The sequence below is a fragment of the Oryctolagus cuniculus genome, chromosome 3 (genome assembly GCF_964237555.1).
Source record: "Oryctolagus cuniculus chromosome 3, mOryCun1.1, whole genome shotgun sequence".
In the NCBI taxonomy this organism is placed as follows: domain Eukaryota; kingdom Metazoa; phylum Chordata; class Mammalia; order Lagomorpha; family Leporidae; genus Oryctolagus; species Oryctolagus cuniculus.
In genome coordinates this window covers 16,726,484-16,752,930 of record NC_091434.1, presented here as the reverse complement: position 1 = coordinate 16,752,930, position 26,447 = coordinate 16,726,484, and the positions used below count along the sequence as shown (strand labels likewise).

Below are 26,447 nucleotides of genomic sequence, written 5' to 3'. Positions count from 1 at the left end.
AACCAGTGTAACGATCAGGGAAACATCACAATTTCACCCATATTTTTTAGCATCTGAAACCTTTCACAGGTGTTGGGGGGGGGGGGGGAAGGTCATGACCTTCAGGTCAAGCCAGTGATTATTAGGTGTTACTGTAACAACAGAAGGTACCAAGATAACTACTATGTGTACATATGGTGTAGGATTAAGTGTGCATATTTCTTTCAAGGTTATTTTTAATTTTATAAAATGAGTTTTTAGTAGCATGAAAATGAATTATCTAAAATCCTAAAACTTCTGTCTCTCCAGCACAGATCTTGTCTGAGGTTAAACTGAAGTTTTCTGTAGAATTGTAAATAATCAAAACTGAAAAAGGTAACAAACGAAGGGGGGGGGGGGGGACAACCACATGCTCCAGTCAACACAGCCAATCACATACAAAGCCTTCTATACTCCACAAGAAATTATTTTTGCCACTGATTTGCCCAGCAACCACATAACTACTCTAAACACAAAAATGTTGAGAATTTTCTTTGCCCAGAGTGGTTTTTGAAAAGGATAAATGCATCTTAACATACATAATTTAGTTTGCAACAAACCACAAAAATGAAAAGGAAGAAGCCTAAAAAAAAAAGCATATATATATGCTACAATAATCTGATCAAATGCCACTAAAACATTCTGAGCTGAACCCTTTTGGAATCCATCAAATACTCTACAGTCTGCTAAAAAAGTTAAAGGTTCTTCTTTCATTCACTCAATAATGCCCTTATTCTATCATCAACTTAACATTCTACCTCCCTTCGGCATCATGGCTTTAAATTGCGAAAGTGCTCAGCAAGTGAAAAATAGGTAAGAGCATGGCTTTTCACTGGAGTTGCAGTCCCGGCCTTTTCTAGTGCTTCTGCAGATACTCCACATGCTGCAGAGGGTTGCTGCCCACATAAGAAGCAAGGTTACACTCCAATGTCAACACAACTCCTTGGGATCAACAATTAATCAAATGAGTTTCCAGATTTCTTTTACAATAAATAGTGCTAAGTTTCTCAAAAGGGAATCAAGTTCTGTTCCACTCAATCCATTAAAAAAAAAAAAAAAGTAGCATAAAAGGAAAGTTGGTGCCATACATTTAAAAAGAACAGAACGAGGTATAACTGCCAATGTAACTGACATTAGCAGGAATCTCTGGTGAACAGATCTAGCTCAATTATAATTGCAAAGGCATCAGGGATTTTCAATTATTAAAAAGTAAACCATATGCCAAATAATAAAAGACAATTCAATCATCAAGAATGGCATGAAATTGTAGTCCTAGCCTATTTCTACTTTATTCTTTGATACTCTGAAAACCTTTCTTTAGCCAAAAAAGCTATATGTAAAATAAGAATAAATGAGGGAAATGATACAGGTAAGCATTCTTATGTTGATAATTCTTATGTTGATAGACTGACTTAAGAGTCTGGTACATACATACCTTAGTGGTGTGTGTGTGTGTGTGTGTGTATGTGTCTGGATATACATATCTGTTTATTTGATGAAGAACTAATACCAGCTTTGCTACTGACTTATTTTGACAAGCCATTTCTTTAGGCCTTGATTTCTTTAACCATAAAAAAAAAAGAATCATTAGATAATCAAAATAGACTTAGAAACCCCTAGGAGAAATGAGAAATCATTATTTATAATGACACTAATTCTCTCTGGCTTGATGGTTTTTACAGAAAGCATCCTGAGAAAAAAGCATCCAGAACTAGGCCCATGCCCAGGGCTTCAGGGAGAATCTGCAGTCAATGACAGTGATGGGGTAGTGAAGTAAAATGTCCTGTCCTTTTTAAAAGAAAACCAGTTAGATATTAAATATATATAAATATATTTTAGATATATATTGAGTCAGGCCACCCAAAGCCTCTAAATTCCCTAAATTTTGGACATTTCATAGGTGTGAAACTTTGAAACATTACTATATTCTATTATGAGAACCAATATAGATTCAAAAGGAAACACAAATCTAAGCCTGTAAATATACTGACTAAATCAAAACCAAAGTAACTACTTAGCCCAACAAAACTGAACATAAAAGTCTACAATCACATTACATCAGCAGTAGCTACAGCTTATGAATGTATTGTATAATTTTAATATATGTTTACATATATTCTAAACTAGACACCTAATTATTCACTTTGAGTGCTTATATATGATTCAAATTATAATTTCATAAATTTAGAATTATAAAAGTTTGACTTCTAAAAAGAGATCACTACATATTAGTTGTATCATAAAAGGTTCCAAGTGGGATATATCATAAAATCTTCTACATACTGAGAGTTGCAACTTATACTTTCCTAGATTTCTTAACTCAGTCTTCTCCTTGAGACAGCCATGACCACTGCTTAAGTCCTCACTCTCAGTGCTCTAAAATACAGTGTAATGCCTTCCTACCATTCTCTTTATTCTCCATGCTACTAAACCTACATATTGCTGCCACATTAATCCCTCTAAAGTACAGATCTACTATAACCCACCTGCTTAAAAGAAACAAAAGGAAGAAGCTTCAATTTATTCCTCCTAATTAGCTGTAACCTCCTTTCTAGCATTTAGGAATCGATATAATGAGAAGCTCTTTCCTCATCCTGTGGTGAAACCGAACTGCACTGCCTGCTCTACACACACAGCATGTCTCCTCCTTCAAAGGCCCATCTCACTTTGCAGATATTCAATTGCAATTTCCAGAAGTTCTCAAGAAGTTGAATTGTCTCCATGTTTGTAAACTTCAAGATACTCATCTCAGCAGCTTGATTTTAGAGTCAGGATGCGGTGGTCTTTCTCCCTGCAGGTTCCTTGACATCAGAGCCTATGTCTTATTTATTTCTGTCTTTTTGGATTCTACCTCATGACTGAGACCTCGGGGTCTTCTAAGAAATAAATGTCTAAACAACATATTGAGGCAGAAGAGTCATAACATTAAGATGTTGATTTGTATATATAACATTAATGTAAATGTTACATATAGCATTCCATCCAAAACAAATTATGCTGGAATTCGCCATTTCAGTTCTTTGTAATCTTTCAAGTAAGAAAGAAATTAGACCTCACTTACATGGCACAGCCTACTTCAAGAAACTTATTTTTACCCAGCTGACCTGTTTAGGAGGTGGGATTTCTGAGGAAAGACTTTGCATAGAAGGAAAAGCAATATTTTTTTTTTTTTTGGGGGGGGACAGGCAGAGTGAGAGAGAGAAAGAGACAGAAAGAAAGGTCTTCCTTTTTCCTTTGGTTCACCCCCCAATGGCCACTGCGGCCGGAGTGCTGCGGCTGGCACACCGCACCTATGGGAAGCCAGGAGCCAGGTGCCTCTCCTGGTCTCCCATGCAGGTGCAGGGCCCAAGGACTTGGGCCATCCTACACTGCACTCCCAGGCCACAGCAGAGACCTGGACTGGAAGAGGAGCAACCGGAACAGAATCCAGCACCCCCACCGGGACTAGAACCGGGGGTGCCGGCGCCACAGGCAGAGGATTAGCCTATTGAGCCGCGGTGCTGGCGAGAAGCAATATTACACATCAGCTTACAGGTTGCCACTAACCTGGATGACCAGGTCTTAAGGCAGAATTCTAGTATGCATAAAGGCACGATGAAGGCAGACCAAGGTGGCCATGGCAAAGGACTCTTGGTTCTACTCACTTATGTGCCTCACCTCAGTTCCCTCACTTGTAAAACCAGGAAATTTGACTGGATGAATGACAATATCCAGTTCTCGCACTCTAGAATCCTACAAGCATGACACAAGTCTTCACCAGATTATTGCTAACGAGATTGGTAAAAGCCAGTGATTCCCGGTATTATTTCCCAATTTTATTTTTTAAAAAATAACTGTTTATACCGTCAATATAAAAAGATTCATATATTCCAGGGCTATTTTCAAAGTCTCAGAATAAAAATGAAAATAATTAGACTAACCAAAAGAAATCTCTGAGGACTAAGAAAAATAAATATAAGCGAGGAAAAAAAGAAACCTTTCATCACCAAACCTCATGCCACTGCATATAATTATGAAATAATGCTTTAAAATTTAATGTGCTATTAAAAATTTAAGGTACACATATAATTTTAAAAACCAGTAAGAATCAGTGGTAAAATATTTCTTTCAAGCTGTTTCTGGAATTCTTGTCTAATAAAAAAATCAATGTAGATTCAAGCTGCAGGGATATGAGCAGCAAAAATTTCAGAACTCTTTTCGACAATGAGAAACTAGCAAATCAGGAGTACATACACCCTTTGGTTAGTTTAACTTAAACTCTCCAATGAAGATTTTACTGTACTTGGATTTTTCTACAGGAAGATCCTCACCCTTGCTCAGCTGACTTTGTGACTTGAATAACACATAAATCTTCAGAGTAACTCTTGAGGCGTTTTTTGCCTTTTTTGGTTTTTTTGCTCCAAGGCTTTAGACAGGTGGCTTCTGAAAGCTAACTGTCACTTTAAGTCTCTTCAGCTTCCAGTTCAGACTCCTGGATTCACCATGGTGCTAGTGGCCTGAAGGTGCCAGTAACTAGGGATTATTATAGCTCATGTGGAACAAAAGTATATTGTGCAGCACTTATGAGAATTCTAAGTGTTTTCTTCAAATGCCAGAGGGAAAGTGTATATTTTCTGGGAAACACTAACAATTAATTGAAATGAAGCTTTCTTTTTTTCCATACCCCCCAAATGAGAAACAACCAAGCAGGACTCAGCCTCACAGTTATATTAACTCTGGACTCGGCCAATCTGTCTTACCTGCTGATGCTTTGATCACATATCCACCTTTGTCTTCCCCAGAAGGTACGGCAAGCAGCTGCATAACTCTGTCCAGCAGCCCATGGATGATCTCAAACCCAGGGTTCTTGTTGTAATAAACAGCACAGAGATGCCTGTAGTTTTTTGCACCTACATCTGGAAAAATAAAAGAATTGGTCACAAAGCCACATTACAGTCATACATTTGAGGCCCTTTAATGAATTCTGAAGACCACTGTTTTAACACAGACACTAAAAAGAATGTTGGCTCATTTTCCTTTTCAAATTAGGAAAAGAGAAAGAATGAGTTAATGTCTAGCTGAGGAAATAAACTGAAAAGAGAAAGCTGCTTACTGTTAGCACATATTGAGGAAAAGTTCTTTCAGTTTTATTCCCACAGGTATTAGCTACTAGCCATCACAACACAAAATAGAGAATGTTTTTGACTTTCTAGATATCCAAAGCTATTATTAAGGAAATATAAAAGTGAGCACAAAAATGGAGTAAAAGAGAAACAAGCATTCACTGATAATCTATGTACCAGGTATTTAATATCTATCACTGTACCTATAATTTTATTCAGTTTTCCAAGACAACCATTCAAAGCAGATATTATTATCCCTATGAAATAAAAGTTCAGAACAATTAAGTAACCTGTCCAAAGCCAAACTAACTGGAACTAATCATAATTAATTACATAGCTAATAAGTTAAAAGCCCAGATTTTGACATGCATTATCTAATCCTCAAACCCATGCTCTTTCCACTATAGTATTATGGTGCACCCTAAAGGATTTAGATGGAAATAACAAGTATAAGGGCAATTTTATGCATGGCTATATACCTAGTTAATATGGTCAAAGATGTGCATTCTTGGGGCCAATGTTTTGGTTTAGCAAGACAAGCCTGCATTGCTGGCACCCCATATGGATGCCGGTTCAAGTCCTGGCTACTCCACTTCCAATCCAGCTCCCTACTAATATGCCTGGGAAAGCAGTGGAAGATGACCCAAGTCCCTGGGCCCCTGCAACAAGGAGCGGGACGAGGAAGAAGCTCCTGGCTCCTGACTTCAGCCCGTCCCAGCCCTGGCTGTTGTGGCCATTTGGGAAGTGAACCAGCAGATGAGATACCTCTCTCCTTCCATCCCTTCCTCTGACTCGGTAACTCTGCCTTCCAAATAAATAAGATAAATCTTTTTTTTTTTTTTTAAAAAAGGATGTGTATTCTTGAAATCTTTTTCATATGATAAACAATGTTTTAATTTTCAAAAGTTTTCATGATATTTAAGAATTTCATTTAAGCAAAATAGAATAAATTTATGCCATTTAAGTTTCTAGGCACCAAAAGTATTTTAACTTACGGAAAGTATATGACAAGTTAAACTTCTGACTGAACAGACATGGAGTTTACAATGTTCAAGGCCGTCTCTGTTAGACATTCCTAGACTGTGGAGGTCAAAGACAGTTATAAGGTTCGTACAGACTAAAACCTCAATAGTTATTTCCTGAATAATTGACAAAAACCTGGAAAATGAGGTAGGCACACACAAATAACTAGTAAAGAAGGCCAGGGGCAGACGGTGGGTCATATTCCAAGTCTGCACGGGAGCCAGCAGAGGTAAGAAACTGAGTACCATACCACTATCACTCTCTATCACTTCCACTTTCAAGGGTAAAGAAATTTGGTATCTAAAAGCTAATCAAAGGTGTAAGAATACAGATCAATTCAAAATCAGGCAAGCATAAAACCCAATTAAGGCAACCACACACATAAACTAAAATGGGGGCCTGATTCTACTGTAGGAATACAAACTCTCATTCTCCCCATCCCAACCCCCACTTCATTTGCTGCTTGAAGGGGAAAAAAATGAAATGAAACAAAACTAAATTATCCCTTTCATACTACTGACTTGCTTCTGGGTATTTTTACCATGTGGTACCCATTTGTTGGTGTCACATGCTTCCACTTTAACACACAGGCACGCATTGAAACTACTTTGTAGTTCCATTTTTGCTGTGAGAGAATAGTCCAACAGTAATGCCACCATTCAGACAGCTTAGCAATGTAAACTGGAAGCTTTATTTTGGTAACCTTTGCCTTGAAATACATTTTTCTGATTTCTAAATTATATAAAACTTACCATTTTGATAAGAGTGGCAACATGTGGATTAAAAATTTAGAATTTTAATAAACACAATATGCGATTTTAGTGATCATGGTAATTACAAAGAGTCTTCAAAAAGTTCAATGAAAATGTGTATCATACAAACGCTATACATGGATTTAAATTTCAATTTTTTTTGCACCAAAATAAACATCTTATTTTTTAAAAATATCTTTAAATTCCACTTCTCACAAACTTTTTGAAGCCCTCCATACTGTCAAAAATACAAGATTATTTTTATAATATAAATTAAGTTATATTCAACTTCATTTAAGCAATGTATCAAGATGTTTATAGTATATAATACAATAATGGTTTTTTATTTAATTCTGCAATATTTTTAAGAAAAGCTACTGACTTTTAAGGCCATGCATTAAATACACTATAATAATTAGATCAACCTCATTATTTATGTGCCCCTTCTCAACTCTGCCACTGATTGGCTGATTTTTCACATTTCTCAAAGACTACTACTTACTCACATTTTACTAAGATATCTCTACTACTGTAGCTAAACTGAATTAAATAACTGAGAAAATAACCACATATTCATTTCCACCCATTCCTCTCTGGAGAAACTGTTAGGAATAGTAAAATTCCCATTTCCTAGTATTTTGCACTGAGAGACCATATTACATCATAGGAAGTTCACGGACTGCACACCACAGAATAAGAACTATTTAAATTTCATGCCAAAACTAGGGTTTGTTGGAAATGCCTCGGTTCTTTATAACTCAGTTAACAGACCTCTTGTGTCATGCCATCAAACAATTCTGCTTTTTAAATGGGCCTGCCAAGTATGTCAGCCTAAATTATCTATGTATTTCACAGACTTCAAAGTACTGCCTGGAGAGGGCTGATCTAAACCACCCCAAAGGAGGGTGGCTAGCTATGATTCTATAAGCCAAAAGAACGTGCCAAATGCTGTTTCAAAAGAGAAAAAAAGAATGGCATGTTGTTCCTAGTAGATGACTACTGCATACAACTCAAAGTTTAGAAACTGACTCCTGCTTGCTATAGATTCTCTTTCATCAAACTATCAATGATTAGAAGCAAATGAGGGGTGTTTGGTTATCACATTTAGCACAGAGTACAAAAGGGCTATCTTCAACAGACCCAATCTGTCACTACTTGCACAATTACCTAGAAGTCCAAATGAAGATGCTGGCAAAATGCCCACTGGGAGACCAAAAAGCCTCCTTGGATAATCAGGGACTGACTTTGAACTTGAGATTCACATTTATATTAAGCCCAAAAAACTAAAACAAATCACCTTAATTTTTAGTTTTACTGTATCCAATGAATTTATTTAATATTGGTTCCCACAACAATTGTAACATTGCATGAATAATTTCAACACAAGCTTCAATGATTTATAAAAGCTACACATATTGGGGCAGGTGTTGTGGCGCAGTGTGATAAGTCACTGCTTGGGATGCCTGCATCCCACACTACAGTGCAGGTTCAAGCCTGGCTGCTCCACTTCTAATCCAGCTCCCTGTTAATGCACCTGGAGAGCAGCAGATGGTGGCTTCAGTGCCTGAGTCCCTGCCATGTATGTGGGAAACCTGGATGGAGTTCCTGGTTCCTGGCTTCAGTCTGGCCTAGCCCTAGCTGCTACAGCCACATGAGGAGTAATTCAACAAATGGAAGACCTCTCTCTCTTTTACTCTGATTTTCTGATAAATAAATTTTTTTAAAAAGCTAGATACAAGTACTCTGTAAAGATATTACATCTTCAAATATCATATTTAAAGTAGGGAGATAGCAACCTTTCTACATTCTTGGTAGGTCTAGAAGTTTGTAAACGAACAAAAAAAAAAACCCTTCTGTAAAAGAATTTGACAAGTTGTCAAGTATTTAAATGTGTGTACCTATAGGTTGATAATTATATCCCTAAAAATAAATATTTGTACAAGAGAACCAGGATATTCATTGCAACATTTTAGCAAAAATCTGGTAACAATCTAAATATTCATCATAACAGTCTGAGTAAAAAATAACAATGTATGCACATGATAGAATGTTATGCAGCCATTAAAAGGATGAGGGGATAGAATGTGTACACAGGTAAAAAACAAGGTACGTAACAGGACAGGTAAAGTATAATTAATATTTGAGTAAAACTAAAAATTATTCCTCTCTATGTTTATATATGGAAATATAAAACACGGTTACATATACATAGGAAAGTCTGGCAACTAATTCTAAGCATAGGATTAGTGACTTGTTTTTAAATAGGAAAGTAACAGAATCACTTGTAAATCAAAAATACATATTCATGGAAGCTCTTAAAGATACTACAAATATATTTTCAATTTTAACAATTTTCCTTAAAATGCTTCTAGATTAGAGTATCAAAGTATAAACTTTTCTTTTTTTAATAATGCTGAAAATCTAAGAAACAATTGGGAGGGGGAAAAAAATCTATGACCTTTTCAATGCATGAAGAAAAAAGTTAGATCCTTGTGGGTTGGCTTTTATTTAGTTACCATAAACCTGGAATGAATTTTTATCTATTAAAAAAATACAATATTCAATGCATGACAGAGCACATTATACTCACGTTAACAGATCTTAACTATGTGGAACCAAACATACTAAAATAACTTTCTGTATTAAAAATGATGTATTTACACAGTTAAGATGCCATCACATATGCGAATGATGCTACTTCAAAAATTGTTAATGTCAATGCTCCTTACACCCATATTTTTTAAATTATTAATTGGAAATTCTACATGCCAGAAATATGAAATAGTGAAATTAAATTAATCCAGACTGATGACATAAGCTCTCTTCAAAAAACCACATTCCACATGTGGATGCTAGATAATCTTCCATTATTTGAGGGCTCCAGAATTAATGGACAATTTCTCAGAACTGAAATATTTCACAAGACCTTAATAAGAACACTTTTAAACAAGTATAGAATCATACGAAAAACTGTAAATATCTGGACTCTATATTTTAGTAGCTCACAAGGCAGCTATATGAACACTGACATTCATATATGGTACAAACCAACAGTAAATTGAAGGAACAAACCAAATCATAAAAGCACAGTGAATGTTATGTTCTGCGGTGGCCATGGTGGTCAAGGGAGGAGAAAGGAATAAGAATCTTAAACATATATTGTGATTAAAGTTTAAAAAAAAATTCCAGATTCCCACATCCAAACTAAGCAGGGTAATGAAAATACATCATTCTTTGATTTAGAAAAGCTTCAGGGAGAATGTGAAATTTTAGAAAGTATTTATATGGTGAGGGGTGGGGCAGAGAGAATACAAGCTAGACCCAGGACTGCAGCAATGCTTTGGAGGAAACAGGAATGGACTGAACAAGAGGGAAGGCTTGGAGTAACTGTGCCTCATGGAGGCCAGAAGAACTGGAGTCTGTGACTGGCCAAGGGCCTTTGACCTATTCTATCTATGACAAAAAAAAAAAAAAAAAAAAAAAAAAAATCGTTAAATTCTAAAATGTTTTAAATGAGGTCATTATTTGATAATCAGAGTTCTCCAAAGATATATGTTAGACTGACAACTGGTCAATCCTGAAAAATCCAAGTGGCCCTATGTGCTTTATAAAACCAAATTAATCTTTCTTAGGCTCTTGTGCCTTATAAACTTAAATTCAATCCACCTGGTAAAAGGTTTTCTCTTGCCACTTTGGTGAGATTCCAAGCACAGAGGCAGCCAAGTGTTGTGATTGTAGATTTAAAGTTGCTTTAAAAAAAAAAAGCCAGAATATTAGACTCTGCAAAAATACAACTGATTTTCTTGCCATAAAGATTAGTAATTAACAATTAGGTCTTTTGCTCCCCTGAACTATCTGTCTTTTACTGTTGTTAGAGTTACTTTAAACACTGAACAGTAAGAACAAAAAGTCTTAATGACTGAAACCACCCAATAACTCACACGCAGGCTGCAATGTTGCCTCTGCTGACTTCCATGTTATAAAGCTGAAAAAATTATCCCACGGCAGACTCCGCATTCAACTTCTCATTCCAAATACACATGCCACTCTGCCCGACAAAAGGGATAAATCAGCTTAGTCTCTTGAGTCATGACTAATTTTTTAAAATGTTGCAGCAGCTTCAGATCCTGAGACTCAATAAATGCAGTGGTTGGCTCAGCCTCAAAGAACCTGAATGTGTCTGATTTAGAGTGGAAGTCTTAATGCTTGCAAAGTGTGCCTGCCTTAGTCTCAGAACTGGCAGCCTGACAGCCTCACACAACACCAATGGTCAGTCAAAAAAAAATCCTCCTTAAGACAAGAAACTGTCCTATTAGGGTAATAATGAAAATAGAAGCTCATGGTCTTTCAGCTACTCTTACAGGAAAGCAGGTCAGACAGAATCTGTGGGAGGCACATTCAAATTCAGTCCAGATACCTTTTTCATTTCCACTTAGGAAGACAATGGTTGCCAAATGAGCCCAAACTGTTGTGTGGCTGGGAGTGTTGGGTTTTTCCTTAGTATGACAAAACTAGTGATGGTGGCTTTTCTTCCTTTCTCTGTGCTGATATATCAGTGCACCTGTAGTCTCTGAACCCAAACAGTCAGAATCTGCTCCTGTGTCTCTCTCTGAAGACAGGTAACTCTGCTCCATACATTGCACAGCTGGCCCTAGCAAAGAAGAAATCAAAAATACTTTTCTAGCAATGTGCTAGATGAGATTGTCTGGCTCACTGCTGCCACACATCTCTACCACCTTGAACCTATAATTTAGAGACTGTTCCAAACAGTAAAAATCAGAAATTTTCATATAAACCAGACTACTCCTCTATCATTTCACTTTTGATGCTTTAGACTTTTTCTTTCTTCAAAACAGTTTCACTATTTAGCAGGACATGGCTAATGTAAATCCAACAGAGAAATGACTCCTGATTTGAGACAGTAAAAATTATATGTCAATTCATTGAAAAGAAGTGGGTGATGAATTACTCAAAAAACAACTCTCTTGTTTTCTTAAGTAGATTCTCACATTATATGTTTTGGTTTTAAGAAAGAAAGAAAGAAAGAAAGAAAGACAGAAAGAAAGAAAGACAGAAAGAAAGACAGAAAGAAAGAAAGACAGAAAGAAAGAAAGACAGAAAGAAAGAAAGACAGAAAGAAAGAAAGACAGAAAGAAAGAAAGACAGAAAGAAAGAAAGACAGAAAGAAAGAAAGACAGAAAGAAAGAAAGAAAGAAAGAAAGACAGAAAGAAAGACAGACAGACAGACAGAAAGAAAGAAAGAAAGAAAAGAAAAGAAAGAAAGAAAGAAAGAAAGAAGAAATAAAGCAATAAAGCACAACAGAAGAAAAACCAATTAAGTCAAATGTTAAGACAAAAATCAGCGCCCAGATCCTCAGCCAGGTGACATTAACCCTTTAATGGTAATTTACCTAAGGCTTTCAAGTGATTCTATTGGGAAAATTCTCATAGGCCAGCACACTAGAACTATCTGACCTTAAAGACTGCTAACACCCTAAAAATAATAGCTAATTTCAAACAGTGCTTAATGTGTGGCTAGACATTTTCAAAATACAATTTCATTTTTTGCTTATAACAAATCTGATGAAATAAGTGCTATCATTTTCACCACTATACAGATGAGGAAACTGAAAAATAGATGAAACAAACTGTCCAAAGTTCAGCAGTACTAACTCAAAGAACTATTACTTGACCAAGCACCCAGACCACAGAATCTCTCTACAGAACCATGGTATGGAGCTGCCTCTCCTATAGAGTCCTCTATGTATGCCAGATGACAAGCAGGGAATCCACATGCACATATTTGAAATATTCCATCAGAAAAGCTCCTTTTGTTATGAAATAAAATCCAGGCCTACCTAAACAGAAAACATACTCCTATAAATTAAAGCAAATCTATATTTTCAAGATGGCAGATTTACTGAGCACATTAACCTCCCTTCATTCTTTAAATTCCATTGATACAATAGAAAATTTTAAAGAAAAAAAGTAAATGAGCACAAGAAAATAGGCAATAATCTCAGATAGAAATGAATCAATGGGGAAAACAGAGTGCAGTAATTATAACTAAGAGCAGATATTAAAGAGTTCTGTTACAGAGATAAAAATGATTATTCCTAATGAAACAAAGTACAGCAGAAATGCAAATCTTTGAGCTCAAAAGTAAATGGACTGTCGGGGCTGGTACTGTGGCGTAGAGGGTAAGGTCACATCCCATATGCAGTGCCAACATCCCATATGGGCACCAGTTCGAGTCCCAGCTGCTTCACTTCTGATCCAGCTCTCTGCTATGGCCTGGGAAAGCAGTAGAGGATAGCCCATGTCCTTGGGCCCCTGCACCTGTGTGGGAGATCCAGAGGAAGCTCCTGGCCCCTGGGTTTGGATCAGAGCAGCTCCTTGCAGCCATCTGGGGAGTGAAACAGCAGATGGAGGACCTCTCTCTCTCTTTTCCCTCCTCCTCTGCCTCTCTGTAACTCTTTCAAACAAATAGATAGGGCCGGCGCCGTAGCTCAATAGGCTAATCCTCCACCTTGCGGCGCCGGCACACCGGGTTCTAGTCCCGGTCAGGGCGCCGGATTCTGTCCCGGTTGCCCCTCTTCCAGGCCAGCTCTCTGCTATGGCCAGGGAGTGCAGTGGAGGATGGCCCAGGTGCTTGGGCCCTGCACCCCATGGGAGACCAGGAAAAGCACCTGGATCCTGGCTCCTGCCATCGGATCAGCGCGGTGCGCCGGCTGCAGCGGCGGCCATTGGAGGGTGAACCAACGGCAAAGGAAGACCTTTCTCTCTGTCTCTCTCTCTCACTGTCCACTCTGCCTGTCAAAAAAAAAAAAAAAAAAAAAAAAAAAAAAAAAAAAAAATAGATAAATCATATATATATATATATATTTAGACTGGGTTTCTGGGGTCATCACCTAAGTGATTTGTTAAAATTGGCTCACAGCACTAGAACAAAGGAACATTATGTCTCAATAGGGACATCATCTCCAAGCATAGGCCTTAAGGGCTAAATGAGAAGCAGGGTATATGCCTGGGCTTCTCAACACACACAGATTAAAAGAAAAACAGCAAAGGCACCTGTATAGTTGATTGCAGTATAGCAAGGTGCTCCATACCCACAGCAAAACTTTCTGCAGCAATTCTGAGACCCTGACTTCCTCTTCATCTTTAGCCTGCAGATTCTAAGCTGCCTGCTTGTGAGCATGCCCAGCCCTGCAGAGTTCTTAGGAAGCACTGGCTATTAGGGAAGAAGTCTATTGCTGAAACCATTTTACAAATCTTTTGAGGAGATCTATATAGTTAACTTAATCCTGTATTTATAAACATTAACACATTACCTGGCATCAAAAACAATATAAAACTCAAAGAACTAAGAAGAAAGGAAATAACTCAAGGTTAACAGAAAAATTTGGCATTGGAATTGTACAAATTCTTAATTATTTTGTAACAGTGAATATTTGAGTCACAAAAACTCTCAAAACTCTCTGTAGCTGGCACCAAAATATTTTCTGATTTCTATTATAGATTTATCAGCCAAAGAAAATGCACATAGACTGATTTAAAATGAACTTTTATGCCTAGACAAGTCCCAGCTTGTCTGCTTCCAATCCAGCCAGCTTCTTACTAATTTTTACCCTAGGAGAAGCAGATGATGGCTCAAGTACTTGGGTCCCCACCACCTGTGTGGGAGGCACAGATTACTCTGTGCCCCTGGCTTCAGTCTGATCAGCCCTAGCAATTGTAGGCTTATGGGGAGTGAACCAATGCATGGAAAACTAATCTCTCCCCGGCCCCCCGCTCCTTCCTTCTCCCTCATTCCACCTCTCCCTCTCTCTCTGTCACTCAGCCTTTCAAATAAATAAAAATATTTTTTTAAAGATTTATTTATTTTATTTGAAAGAATTACACAGAGAGAGAAGAGGCAGAGAGTGAGGGAGAGGTCTTCCACCCAATGGTTCACTCTCCAGATGGCTGCAACAGCCAGAGTTGCGCCGATCCAAAGCCAGGAGCCAGGAGCTTCTTCCAGGTCTCCCACGTGGGTGCAGGGGTCCAAGGACTTGGGCCATCTTCTACTGCTAACCCAGGCCAGAGCAGAGAGCTGGATGGGAAGAGGAGCAGCCAGGACTAGAACCGGCGCTCATATGGGGATGCTGACGCTTCAGGCTAGGGTGTTAACCCGCTGCGCCACAGTGCCAGCCCCAATAAAAATAATTAAAAAAAATAACAAAATGAACTTTTATTCTCTAAGGATATGTTACTGAGGCCTAAATTATGGCACCAGTTCCTACTTCAAATTTTATGCAGCCCTGAGAGAATTACCAGTTTCCTATCTTAATTTCCCAATATGTTAATTGGGACAATATTGGGAAACAGAATCCAGTCTTGAGTGAAAGGTTTGCTATGGAGCCCACATATGACAATCAAAGTGGTCACAAACCTAAATGTCTATTTCCTATGATGGGCTGAGTTACAGTCAACAGTTGTTGACTACTTTGGGTAGCTAAAAATGCCTATTGCCCTCTTCAGAAGAAACTGAGAAAAAAGTCTTTCCTTTTGTCAACAAATTCAAAAGAACACATTCTGGACTGCATAGTCTGTACAAATAACCAATGAATAAACACACTGCTAGGAATTAATTTGTAAACTCCAAGGAACCAAGGAAACAACCAGAAATTCAGTCATTTGACTTCCTGCTAACCAAGGGATTGCTACAGACACAGCTAGAAACAGACAGGTTTGCCTCAGAGACTGGAAACAGAGTTTGAGATGAGTTCCTTGGCAATCAGGATTAGGTACTTGAAATAGCTACCACATTCCAAGTGTTACACCAAGAAACCTACCTGCTTTACTAATAAGTCCACATCACACTCAAAAGGAACACAAACTAGTAAAATACAATCATCATCACTGGTAAAACAGTTATGCTGGGCAATCTACCACTACACCAGACTAGCACAATATCAGCTTGTTAGAATGATATGAATATAAATCACATGATAGAAGAAAAGTGCTTTCCAAGTTGAGATTTTTAGTAAGCTCTTCATAAATATTATTAAATCCTTTGTTCTTTCCATTAAAATGTGCTTTCCATTAAAAGAAAATGAGAGACACAACAATCAAATATCTGGGCATCGCTAAGATTCTGATTCAAATAAATGAATCATAAAAATCAAATTTGTGAAAGAACTGGGAAAATTTAAACACTATGTAGATATCTGATGAAAATAAGGTAGGATAATGGTGTTGGGTTATTTAAAAAAGAAAAAAACAGGGGTGAGTGTTGGTTGAGTTGTTGAGCCATCACCTAGGACACCTGCATCTCCTATCAGAGTACCTGGGTTGGAGTCTCAGCTCTGTTCTACTCCAGCTTCCTTTGGGAGGTAGTAGGTGATGACTCGAGTAATTGTGTCCCTGCTACCCACGTGGGATACTCAGCTTAAGTTCCTGGCTCCCAGCTTCAGCCTGGCCTAGTTCCAACTGCTGCCATGGGAGAACTGACCCAGCAGATGTGAGGCATCTCTGTGTTTCCTTCTCTTTCTCTCTTTCTGCCTTCCAAATAAAGTAAATAAATATCAAAAAAAAGTGATAGTGTTTATCCTTTAGATATGTGTACTGAAGTGTTTGCTGATGAAATAACATGTCTAGGATTCACACTCAGATACAGATGAAAAAAGCCCTGCCATGTGCTGATAACTGCTGAAGCTGGGTGCTAGATTCACAGGCCTAATTACATAATCTTCTATACTTTTGTATATAGTTAACATTTTACTAATTAAAAAAATAAATGCTTCAAGTACACAAATCTAAGGTGACTCAACCTTACCTTTGGTGGTATCTTTTACTACTATGTCAGAGATTTCAAAGAGTTTCAGAGGAAGGGGCATCTTTCGATTTGCTGCTATGGTCTTCAAGAGGCCAGGAAGAAGGGTAGTGCGTGCCACCTACAGGAAAAGAAATGAAACTGCATTGGTCACACAGGAATCAAACAGACTTGGTTAAAGGACTCTACTGCTTCACAAAAAGACACACGGAAAATGCAAAGCCTAAAATATCTGACTCATTTAAAATCTTCAGTGCTAAGGCACCGAAAGAATTAAAAACATTGTGGCTTTCAATTTTACAAAATCAAAAATCAGAAGTCTGATTTAAAAAATGTAAAAAAATAAATAGTATAAATATGACTGTTATCCAGACTTTATTTTTTCGCTATCATTTTAAAAATTAAAGCTGGCTTCACAAAGATTTCAAATACATAAATTCTCATACCCTGTATCATTTTGCAAAGTAATTAAGGCTGATTATAACAACCACAAATATTTTAAAAACTAAGAACAGGAAAAATATAAATGCAATTAAATAAAATACTTGGACAAATAGGAATACAAAACACAAAATACTTGTATGGAGGTGCTAAAGAAACTATATAGCTGCCATCGGAGGACTGTGACTACTGTTCTCAGCTTTTTATCAGTTAAAGCACACAGGAAAATATGTACAGTCATTTCATTGTCATTATTCATGAGAAATAAATCTCCCAGCTCTTAAAAAAAAAGCAAAACTTCCCTGCTTTTTGTCCTAGAAATAAATGTCTCATTTTAAGCTATATGTTAGCTTCTCATACATCACGTCACGGAAGGGTTTTATGAGCAGTGGTATGACATTATTGTCAGACTCTACAGCCGGACTCTAAGCACCATCATCTTTTGCCCAGACTACTGCATGATTATAACCTGGCTTCCCAGCTTAACACACATTTCATGGTCTATTCACCACTCAGAATGATACTTTTAAAACTAAAATTAGATCATATAACTCCCCTACTCAAAAATCAAATCATCAAATTGTGAATAAAAGCCATCCCCCCTGTAGGGTATTACATGATCTAGCCCTGGCTCTCTCTCTATCCTAATCCTCTGAGGCTGTCGCTGGCTCCAGGCCCTCCAGCCACACTAGGCTATACTGTCAGCAACCTGCTTTCCACCTCAGGGTCCCAATAATTTCAGATTTGCATGCGGCTCTCTCACTTCCTATTGTTAATTTTAAGGGATGTGATGATAATATTGTTAATTTTCTCTAAAACAATTTTTAAATTTTAGCTAAATAATACTTTTCTTCCATGTCCATTCTCTACTATATATACTGTTAGAAAAGCAACTGAAAGAATTATGTAGGAAAAATAAAGGGCCTAGACAATAAACTCAGTTACAAGCCCAAGAAAAAAAATTTACATTTAATATAATCATAAATAAATACAAAGCTGTTAGTCACATTAGTATATGGTAGGACACATCTCATGGTAAAGCAGGAGTAAAGTATAGAATCTGTTGAGTCTAAAAGACAAATATTCTCTCTTATCCCTAATGTATTTTGTGCAGAAATATTGATCGAGTGTACTAAGCCACAGCTATTTATAGACATTTAATGCATCTCTGATTTGTTTCCTTTCACTTATATAAAACAAGACAGGATATAAACCCTGAAGACCATAACAATCATTATATCTTAAGAAATCTATCAAGCTTGGTAAATGAAATTGGGAGAAAAAGGTACATTTGGAATAAACAAAAAAAGAATTAAAATTTATGGAAAAAAATCACTGTATCCAAATGAATTTGAAAGAATGTCTTTTAAAATTAGTAGAAAAGAAAACAAAATATAATAGTTCATTATCACAATCCTTCTAAAAACACTGTAAGGATTCTTCAAAGTTCTGACACTAAAAATTTTTTTTTTTATCTTTTATTTAATGAATATAAATTTCCAAAGTACGACTCATGGGTTACAATGGCTTCCCCCCCCATACCGTCCCTCCTACCCACAACCCTCCCCTTTCCCACTCCCTCTCCCCTTCCATTCACATCAAGATTCATTTTCGATTATCTTAATATACAGAAGATCAGCTTAGTATACCTTAAGTAAGGATTTCAACAGTTTGCTCCCACACAGAAACATAAAGTGAAAAATAATAGATGATTTTTTTTAAATGATGATGAAATCAGATCAGACCTATTGTCATGTTTAATCCCAGTGAGAGTCAAGTTGGGAATTGATAATTTCTTTTTTTTTTTTTTTTTTTACAGAAGATCAGTTTAGTGTACATTAAGTAAAGATTTCAATCGTTTGCACCCCCATAGAAACACAATGTGAAATATACTGTTTGAGTACTCGTTATAGCATTAAGCCTCAGTGTACAGCACATTAAGGACAGAGATCCTACATGAGGAGTAAGTGCACAGTGACTCCTGTTGTTGACTTTACAAATTGACACAACTGTTTATGGCATCAGTAATCTCCCTATGCACCAGTCATGAGTTTCCAAGGCTATGGAAGCCCCTTGAGTTCTCCGACTCTTATCTTGTTTAGACACGGTCATAGTCAAAGTGGAGGTTCTCTCCTCCCTTCAGAGAAAGGCACCTCCCTCTTTGAAGACCTGTTCTTTCCACTGGGATCTCACTCACAGAGATCTTTTTGCCAGAGTGTCTTGGCTTTCCATGCCTGAAATACTCTCATGGGCTTTTCAGCCAGATCCGAGTGCCTTTAGGGCTGATTCTGAGGCCAGAGTGCTATTTAGGACATCCGCCATTCTATGAGTCTGCCGAGTATCTCACTTCCCATGTTGGATCACTCTCCCCTTTATTTATTCTATCGGTTAGTGTTAGCAGATACTAGACTTGTTTATGTGCTCCCTTTGACTCTTAGTCCTTTCATTATGATCAATTGTGAACTGAAATTGATCACTTGGAATAGTGAGATGGCATTGGCACATGCCACCTTGATGGGATTGAATTGGAATCCCCTGGTATGTTTCCAACTCTACCAATTGGGGCAAGTCAGCCCGAGCATGCCCCAAATTATACATCTCTTCCCTCTCTTATTCCCACTCTTATGTTTAACAGGGATCACATTTCAGTTAATTTTCAACACTTAAGAATAACTGCTGACACTAAAAATTGATAAATAGAGCAAGAGATTTATTAGTATGAAAGATAGGACTCCTTAAAGTTATTAACAAGATATTATAATCTTGAAATGCCTCATTTTGATAGTTAATATTCTAATCTATAATATAATTCATTTAATACTTACTATTAAAGTACTATCGTTCATAATTAAATATTCCTAAACTCTGCATAAAACTGCCAATAAATCTAAATAATTACAAAAAAAAACACAGCCAACAGAACTGAGAACTGATGCAATGTCTAATTTCAACATGAATGACTTACAGAGGTACTAAGAACAAATTTTGATTCATTTATTACAAATGAACGAGAAAGAGACAAAAATATGAATATAATATTTTAAAAAATTAATTATGAAATGGAAAAGCTCAGTCAAGAAAGATTGGTTGGATGGCACAAAGAATATTTAAGCAACAATAGAGAGCCGGCGCCGTGGCTCAATAGGCTAATCCTCCACCTTGCGGCGCCGGCACACCGGGTTCTAGTCCCGGTTGGGGCGCCGGATTCTGTCCCGGTTGCCCCTCTTCCAGGCCAGCTCTCTGCTATGGCCAGGGAGTGCAGTGGAGGATGGCCCAGGTGCTTGGGCCCTGCACCCCATGGGAGACCAGGAAAAGCACCTGGCTCCTGGCTCCTGCCAGGATCAGCGCGGTGCGCCGGCTGCAGCGGCGGCCATTGGAGGGTGAACCAACGGCAAAGGAAGACCTTTCTCTCTCTGTCTCTCTCTCACTGTCCACTCTGCCTGTCAAAAAAAAAAAAAAAAAAAAAAAAAAAAAAAAGCAACAATAGAGAAAAAAATCATAAAGAGTTTTAAGAATTTTTGTCAGCAAAACATGTAAGATACAACTATAAACTTATCCAAGAATGAATTATACAAATACTCTAGGGGAAGGAGGCTAACATTGTGGCCCAGAGTTAAGCCACCACCTGTGACACTAGCATCCCATATGAGTGCCAGTTCGAGTTCTGGCTGCTCAACTTCTAATCCAGCTTCCTGCTAATGGGCCTGGAAAGCAGTAGAGGATGGCTCAAGTATCTGGGTCCCTGCCACCCACATGGGAGACCTGGATGGAATTCCAGGCTCCTGGCTTCGGCCTGATCCAGCCCCAACTGTTGTGGCCATCTGGAGAGAAAACCAGTGAATGGAAGATCTCTCTCTCTGTCTTTCAAAAAATTAATTTTTAAGAAACAAATAAATAAATAAATGCTCTAGAGGCAGGTGTTTAGTGAAGCAGTTAGGACATCGTTTGGTACGTCCACAATCTGTATCAGAATGTGTGCATTCAAGCGCCAGCGCCACTCCCAATTCCAGCTTCCTGATACTGTGCATACTAGGAGGCAGTGCATGATGGCCCAAATAACTGTGAACCTGTCACCACCCACACACGAAACCTGGACTGAGTTCCAGACTCCTGGATTCGGCCTGGTCCAGGCCTAGTTGTTGCAGGCATTTGGAGAGTGAACCAGCAGATGGACCATCTGACTGTCTCTGCCTCTCAGGAAACACACACACACACACACACACACACATTCATATAAATATTTTTAAGTTGCTCTAATTTACCATCTGAGATATAACTGAAGAGACTTTTACTAGCACACATATTTAGACTCTTCATTTTTATCCAAATTTTTATCTACTTAAAATACTGACCTGAAGGGCCTGTGATGTGGCATGTTAGCAGGCAGAGCCGCTGCCTGTGGCACCAGCATTCTATATGGGTGCTGTTTGAGTTCCAGCTGCTCCATTTCCAATCGAGCTCTCTGCTAATGTGCCTGGGAAAGCAGCAGGGGATGATCCAAGTGCTTGGGCCCATGAAACCATGTAGGAGACCTGGAGAAAGCTCCTGGTTCCTGATTTTGGACCAGCCCAGCTCCAGCCATTTCAGCCATTTGAGGAGTGAACCAGTAGATCAAAGACCTCTCTCTCCATCTCTCTCTCTCTCTGTGTCTCTGTAACTCTCCCTTTCAAGTAAAATAAATAAATCTTTAAAAAAATATTACCTGAAATTCTGCTGTTTTAGGATTACTTATGTGTACTGCCTTTGTTGCAGAAATATCCAAACCGAGTTTATCAGCAATATCTTCTTGGGAGCACTGAGAAAGTATAGACAAAACAGATCAATATGGAAAAGAAATGACTGCATTTAATACAAAAAGCATTCATGCTGTCAGTCAACATATAACATTACAGCAATGTGTATTCTCTACATAAATAAGTAAGGTAAGAATAAGCTAAGAACAAACATACATTAAATTCAAACTCACAGCAAGTGAACATTAGCAGTTCTTTTTTGATGCATTCTAACCATGATAGAGAACTAAACTAAATTTTCCACAGACAGATGGTAATATAACTTGTTCCCAAGCCCTCCCTAAGCTATCCTCCTTCCCAATTTACCTTTCCAGTCTATTTTCCTGTAGTTTCCCTATTTTTACCTGAAATGCCCTCCCTGTTCCCTGGCTGCAATTCCCTGAGGTGCCACTCAAATGGCATTTCTTCCACCTCTTACATAAAAATATCCCTAATGACTTCAGTAAGAAACTTTCTCTCTTTTGTTATTCCCATTGCTTTCTGTTTTGACTATCACTGCGACCTATGCTAACTCCTTTTCGACTGGTGTTACAATCGCAGGACTGAGAGCAGAATCCAAGTGGTCTGAATTCTGCCCAGTGTTCTTTCTACTCTAAACCATTTAACTTCTGTGCGCATGCTTGATGAAGCTCCAAGTCACAACACACTAAAAAGAGAAGAGATGCTGTCACCCTCAAAAAACAAAGATGAGAGAGGTCAACATTTAAAATCTTGGGGTGGGCATTTAAACGAATGGTTAAGATTTGGTCTGTGTCCCGCACTGGAGAGTCTGGATTTGATTCCTGGCTGCTGACTCCAGTTGCTTGCCAATGTAGATGCTGGCAGGCAGCAACAGTAGCTCAAGTAATTGGATTCCTGCTACTCACATGGGAAACCTGGATTACATTCCCAGCTCCTAGCTTTAGCTCCAGCCCAGCCGCGGCTCTTGGGCATTTGGCATAATGAGTTCAAATCAGTAAGAAATAATATATCTTTGAGAAAAAAATATTATTATAAAGATTAAGTCAGTGTAGAAGAGGCTGATCTGAGTCCAAACAGTTCTAGCACAGTTACATTTGTGTGAGGAAGCTTATTAATTATAAAACTGCTCAATAGAAAATTCAAAAGCAAGAAAAGAAAGCCTACTGACTATTAGATCTATCAAGTCTAATAATAAATGAGATAAAAACATAAAGCAAAAAAAAAAAAAAATTGCAACGGGTTGATGTGATGTACCGAGTTAAGCCACTGGCAACCCATATGGGCACCAGTTCAATTCCTGACTGCTCCACTTCTGATCCAGCACCCTGCTAATGCATCTGGGAAAGTAGAGGAAGATGACCCACATGTTTGGTTCCTTGTCATCCACCTGGGAGACCTAGATGAAGGTCCTGGCTTCTGGCTTCAGTCTGACCTAGTCCTCAGTGTTGCCGCCATTTGGGGAGTGAATTAGCAGACGGGAGATTTCTGCCTCACCTCCACACCTGCCCCCCAGTAACTCTGCCTCTCAAATAAATAAATAAAATAAATTTTTAAAGATTTATTTATTTATTTGAGAGGCAGAGTTACACAGAGAAGGAGAGGCAGAGAGAAAGAGAGGTCTTCCAACCGCTGGTTCATTCCCCAATTGGCTGCAAAGGCTGAAACTGTGCCAATCTGAAGCCAGCAGCCAGGAGCTTCTTCCGGGTCTCCCACGCAGGTGCAGGGGCCCACGGACTTGGGCCATCTTCCACTGCTTTCCCAGGCCATAGCATAGAGCTGGATGGAAGTGGAGCAGCCAGGACTTGAACCGGCACCCATATGGGATGCCAGCACTGCAGGCAGCAGCTTTACCGGCTACGCCACAGCAGCAGCCCCCAAGAAAAATAATTTTAAAAAATAATGCAAGTGCAGAGTCTAGCACAGAGTTAGTACTCAAAATATATCCACATCAACTAATGAGAACTAAAGAGAAATAACTATTAAATATATTAATAGTCACTTGATTCTCCTTTAAATGTGAGAGACAGAGACAGACAGAGAGAGAAAGAACAAGAGAGAATAGCTTATCTGTTAGTTCATTTCCCAAATGACCAAAAGCCAGGAACTGTAAATTCAATTCCGGTCTCCCATATGGGTGTCAGGGACTCAGATACTTGAGCTGCTGTCTCCCAGGGTACACATTAACAGGAAACTGGATTTGGGAGTGGAGCCAGAACTCAGTGCAGGCACTCTAATATGAGATGTGCATATCTAAACTGCTAGGTCAAATGCCCACTCCTTAATGATGACTTTTTACAAAAAGAATTAAAAGTTAACATGAAAACTGATGTGCCATCAGATTACTATTTTGCAATATTGTTCATTGTTCTCTTCTACAAAATGGTCTTCATAGACTAGGTGGCCTGAATTTCACTTAGAGAAAAAGAATGGCAATAAGTGAAATAGTAAAAATAATTCACTTTATGCCAGTGTCAATTCTAATGATTCCTGCCATGTTGTCTTGGGAAAGATCTTGAAGCCATATCCAGCCACAAAAGAGTTCCTGATCTGCTATGGCTGCAGAGGTCAAACAAAGTGACTGGCATGTAGAGCTAAGTATTTTCCCCACAGTACAGAGTTCTTTCAACACGATTCAGATAAAATGTGATCAATTAAAAACGCAATATACATGACATAATCCATTTTAAGAACCAGTAACATCTGTTTAAGAGATTCACAAACAAAGCAATGCTGCCTTGTATCTGAGGGATCCTGTGCTTTCCCACGGTGATGGACAAGAAGTCAGAGTAATAAAAGGCAGTATCAATCAAGTTTTATCCTGAAATGGCAGCAGCTGGTACACAGGAAGGAATATTTTTTAAGTGTTCATATTTTTGTGTTTATTTTAATGTGCCAGAAAATCTGTAACAAGTAATTGAAACCCATAATTTTTATGGATATTATTCATATACTAAGGCTAAAGCAAAGATTTAGCTTTAAAAATCAGTCAATTTAAGAAAAATTGTAACTAGTACACAAAAGATAAATCAAAATAATGAGATGCGAATTACAAATATTTGAGAAGTCAAAGACTAGATTTATAAAAAGAATGGCTGTTATTATTGTACAAAACTAATGTAACAACATAGACTGTCTTTGCTTTATAAGTACATTTAATGCTGAAATTCCTACAGGAAAACCGTTATTTGAAATCTGAAACCCTCTACCTCACTCCCCGATCACTCCCCAGGGATAATGAATATGTTAAAGTGACACTGGACAGATGAACATCTGTTCCTACATCCCTGTGTGACAGTTTAGTCATAGGCCTTGGATGCTGACAGACTTGGGTGAGAATCCCTGTCCCATACCTTCTAGTTACAGAGTGGGACAGGAATGTCTGTTTCACAAGGCTGTACTGAGAAGAAATGGGATTATGTACATAAATCCCCTGACACAGTGAAAACACTCCCTGTAGACTTGTCAGTATGCACCTCCAAATATGCATGGAGCTAAAAAGGCGCAGTCAATCTGTACTACTGATACAAAAGGGCAGAGAAAATTACAGGCCAAAGTTTTAATAGCAGTTTTTGTATTTCAATTGACATGAACTTATGGATGGTTGGCACTATAAACAGATATGTGTATATGAATAACTCGTAACTACAAACTGGGAGTACACAGGATGGGACAATGGAAAAGCACTGCTCCAGGAATCGAAAGGCCGGGATTCTGGTCCTAATTCTGCTACTGCCTGTGTGCAATTTGTTAAGTAGCTATCCCCTGTCAGCTCAGGCTTCCTCCCTGGTACAGTGCCCGGCATAAAATAGATGGTCAACAAATGGCGAATGAATGACTGCTGAATCAGAAAAATCAAAGTGTTAAACTGGAAGACCTGCAGTCTCTGAGATACTCCAGAAGATTGAGAATTTTAAGGTCAGGATTCAGCTGGGGAAGAAAATGAGAAGTAATTATTTGAAAAAAAAAAAAAAAAAGAGCTATTATATAGAAATTTACTTGAATACTAAAAACTACACTGCAGGCACCACAGAAATGCTCAGCAAGAGAAAAAAAGGAAATACAAATTGCATACACATTTTATTCTTTCAAATGGTCAGTCTGGTGGGGGAGGGAGAGCTCCTTCTGATTTTGTAATAAAATTCATTTCCTGATTTAGGCCTTTTATGTCAGCTTTTCAACTCAAAGCAAATGTCTGTGAATATGTTCAAAGACAAAGAAATAAGTTTAATGTGGAACAGTCTGCAAGACCTTAACCAGGGCGGCATCTAGTGGGCACAGCCACAACCAAATTAAGACCAAATACTCTAACTTAATATATTGGGTTATGAAATTCATTGTGAACCCTCAATACTTACACGAAACTATTAAATACTTTGTCTTTTGTCATTTAAGACATTTTTTCTAAGACTTCATATTCTTCTGTGTCTATAAAAAGAAATGCTTCAACATTTCTTTACCATACATTGTATAGCTTCAAGCAACAAAGCTTTTCTTCTAGAATCTGGAAATGTTAATCTAATGTTATAGATTTTTTTTTAAA

At 38.0% G+C, this 26,447-nt stretch overlaps 1 protein-coding gene across 3 annotated transcripts in view; it reads right to left on the bottom strand.

The window, feature by feature from the left end:
- FARSB (phenylalanyl-tRNA synthetase subunit beta) overlaps window positions 1-26,447 on the bottom strand; it is a 113,317-nt gene that overhangs the window by 51,322 nt on the left and 35,548 nt on the right. For 2 of the 3 annotated variants that reach the window (XM_070070150.1, XM_008259231.4), the window contains exons 14-16: window positions 21,856-21,948; window positions 16,716-16,833; window positions 4,758-4,913 (exon numbers count right to left, since the gene is read on the bottom strand). In XM_070070150.1, the coding sequence (XP_069926251.1) occupies window positions 4,758-4,913; window positions 16,716-16,833; window positions 21,856-21,948 (367 nt within the window). Of the gene's footprint in view, window positions 1-4,757; window positions 4,914-11,312; window positions 11,547-16,715; window positions 16,834-21,855; window positions 21,949-26,447 lie in introns of all 3 variants that reach the window. The other variant, XR_011387089.1, reaches the window with a different exon arrangement.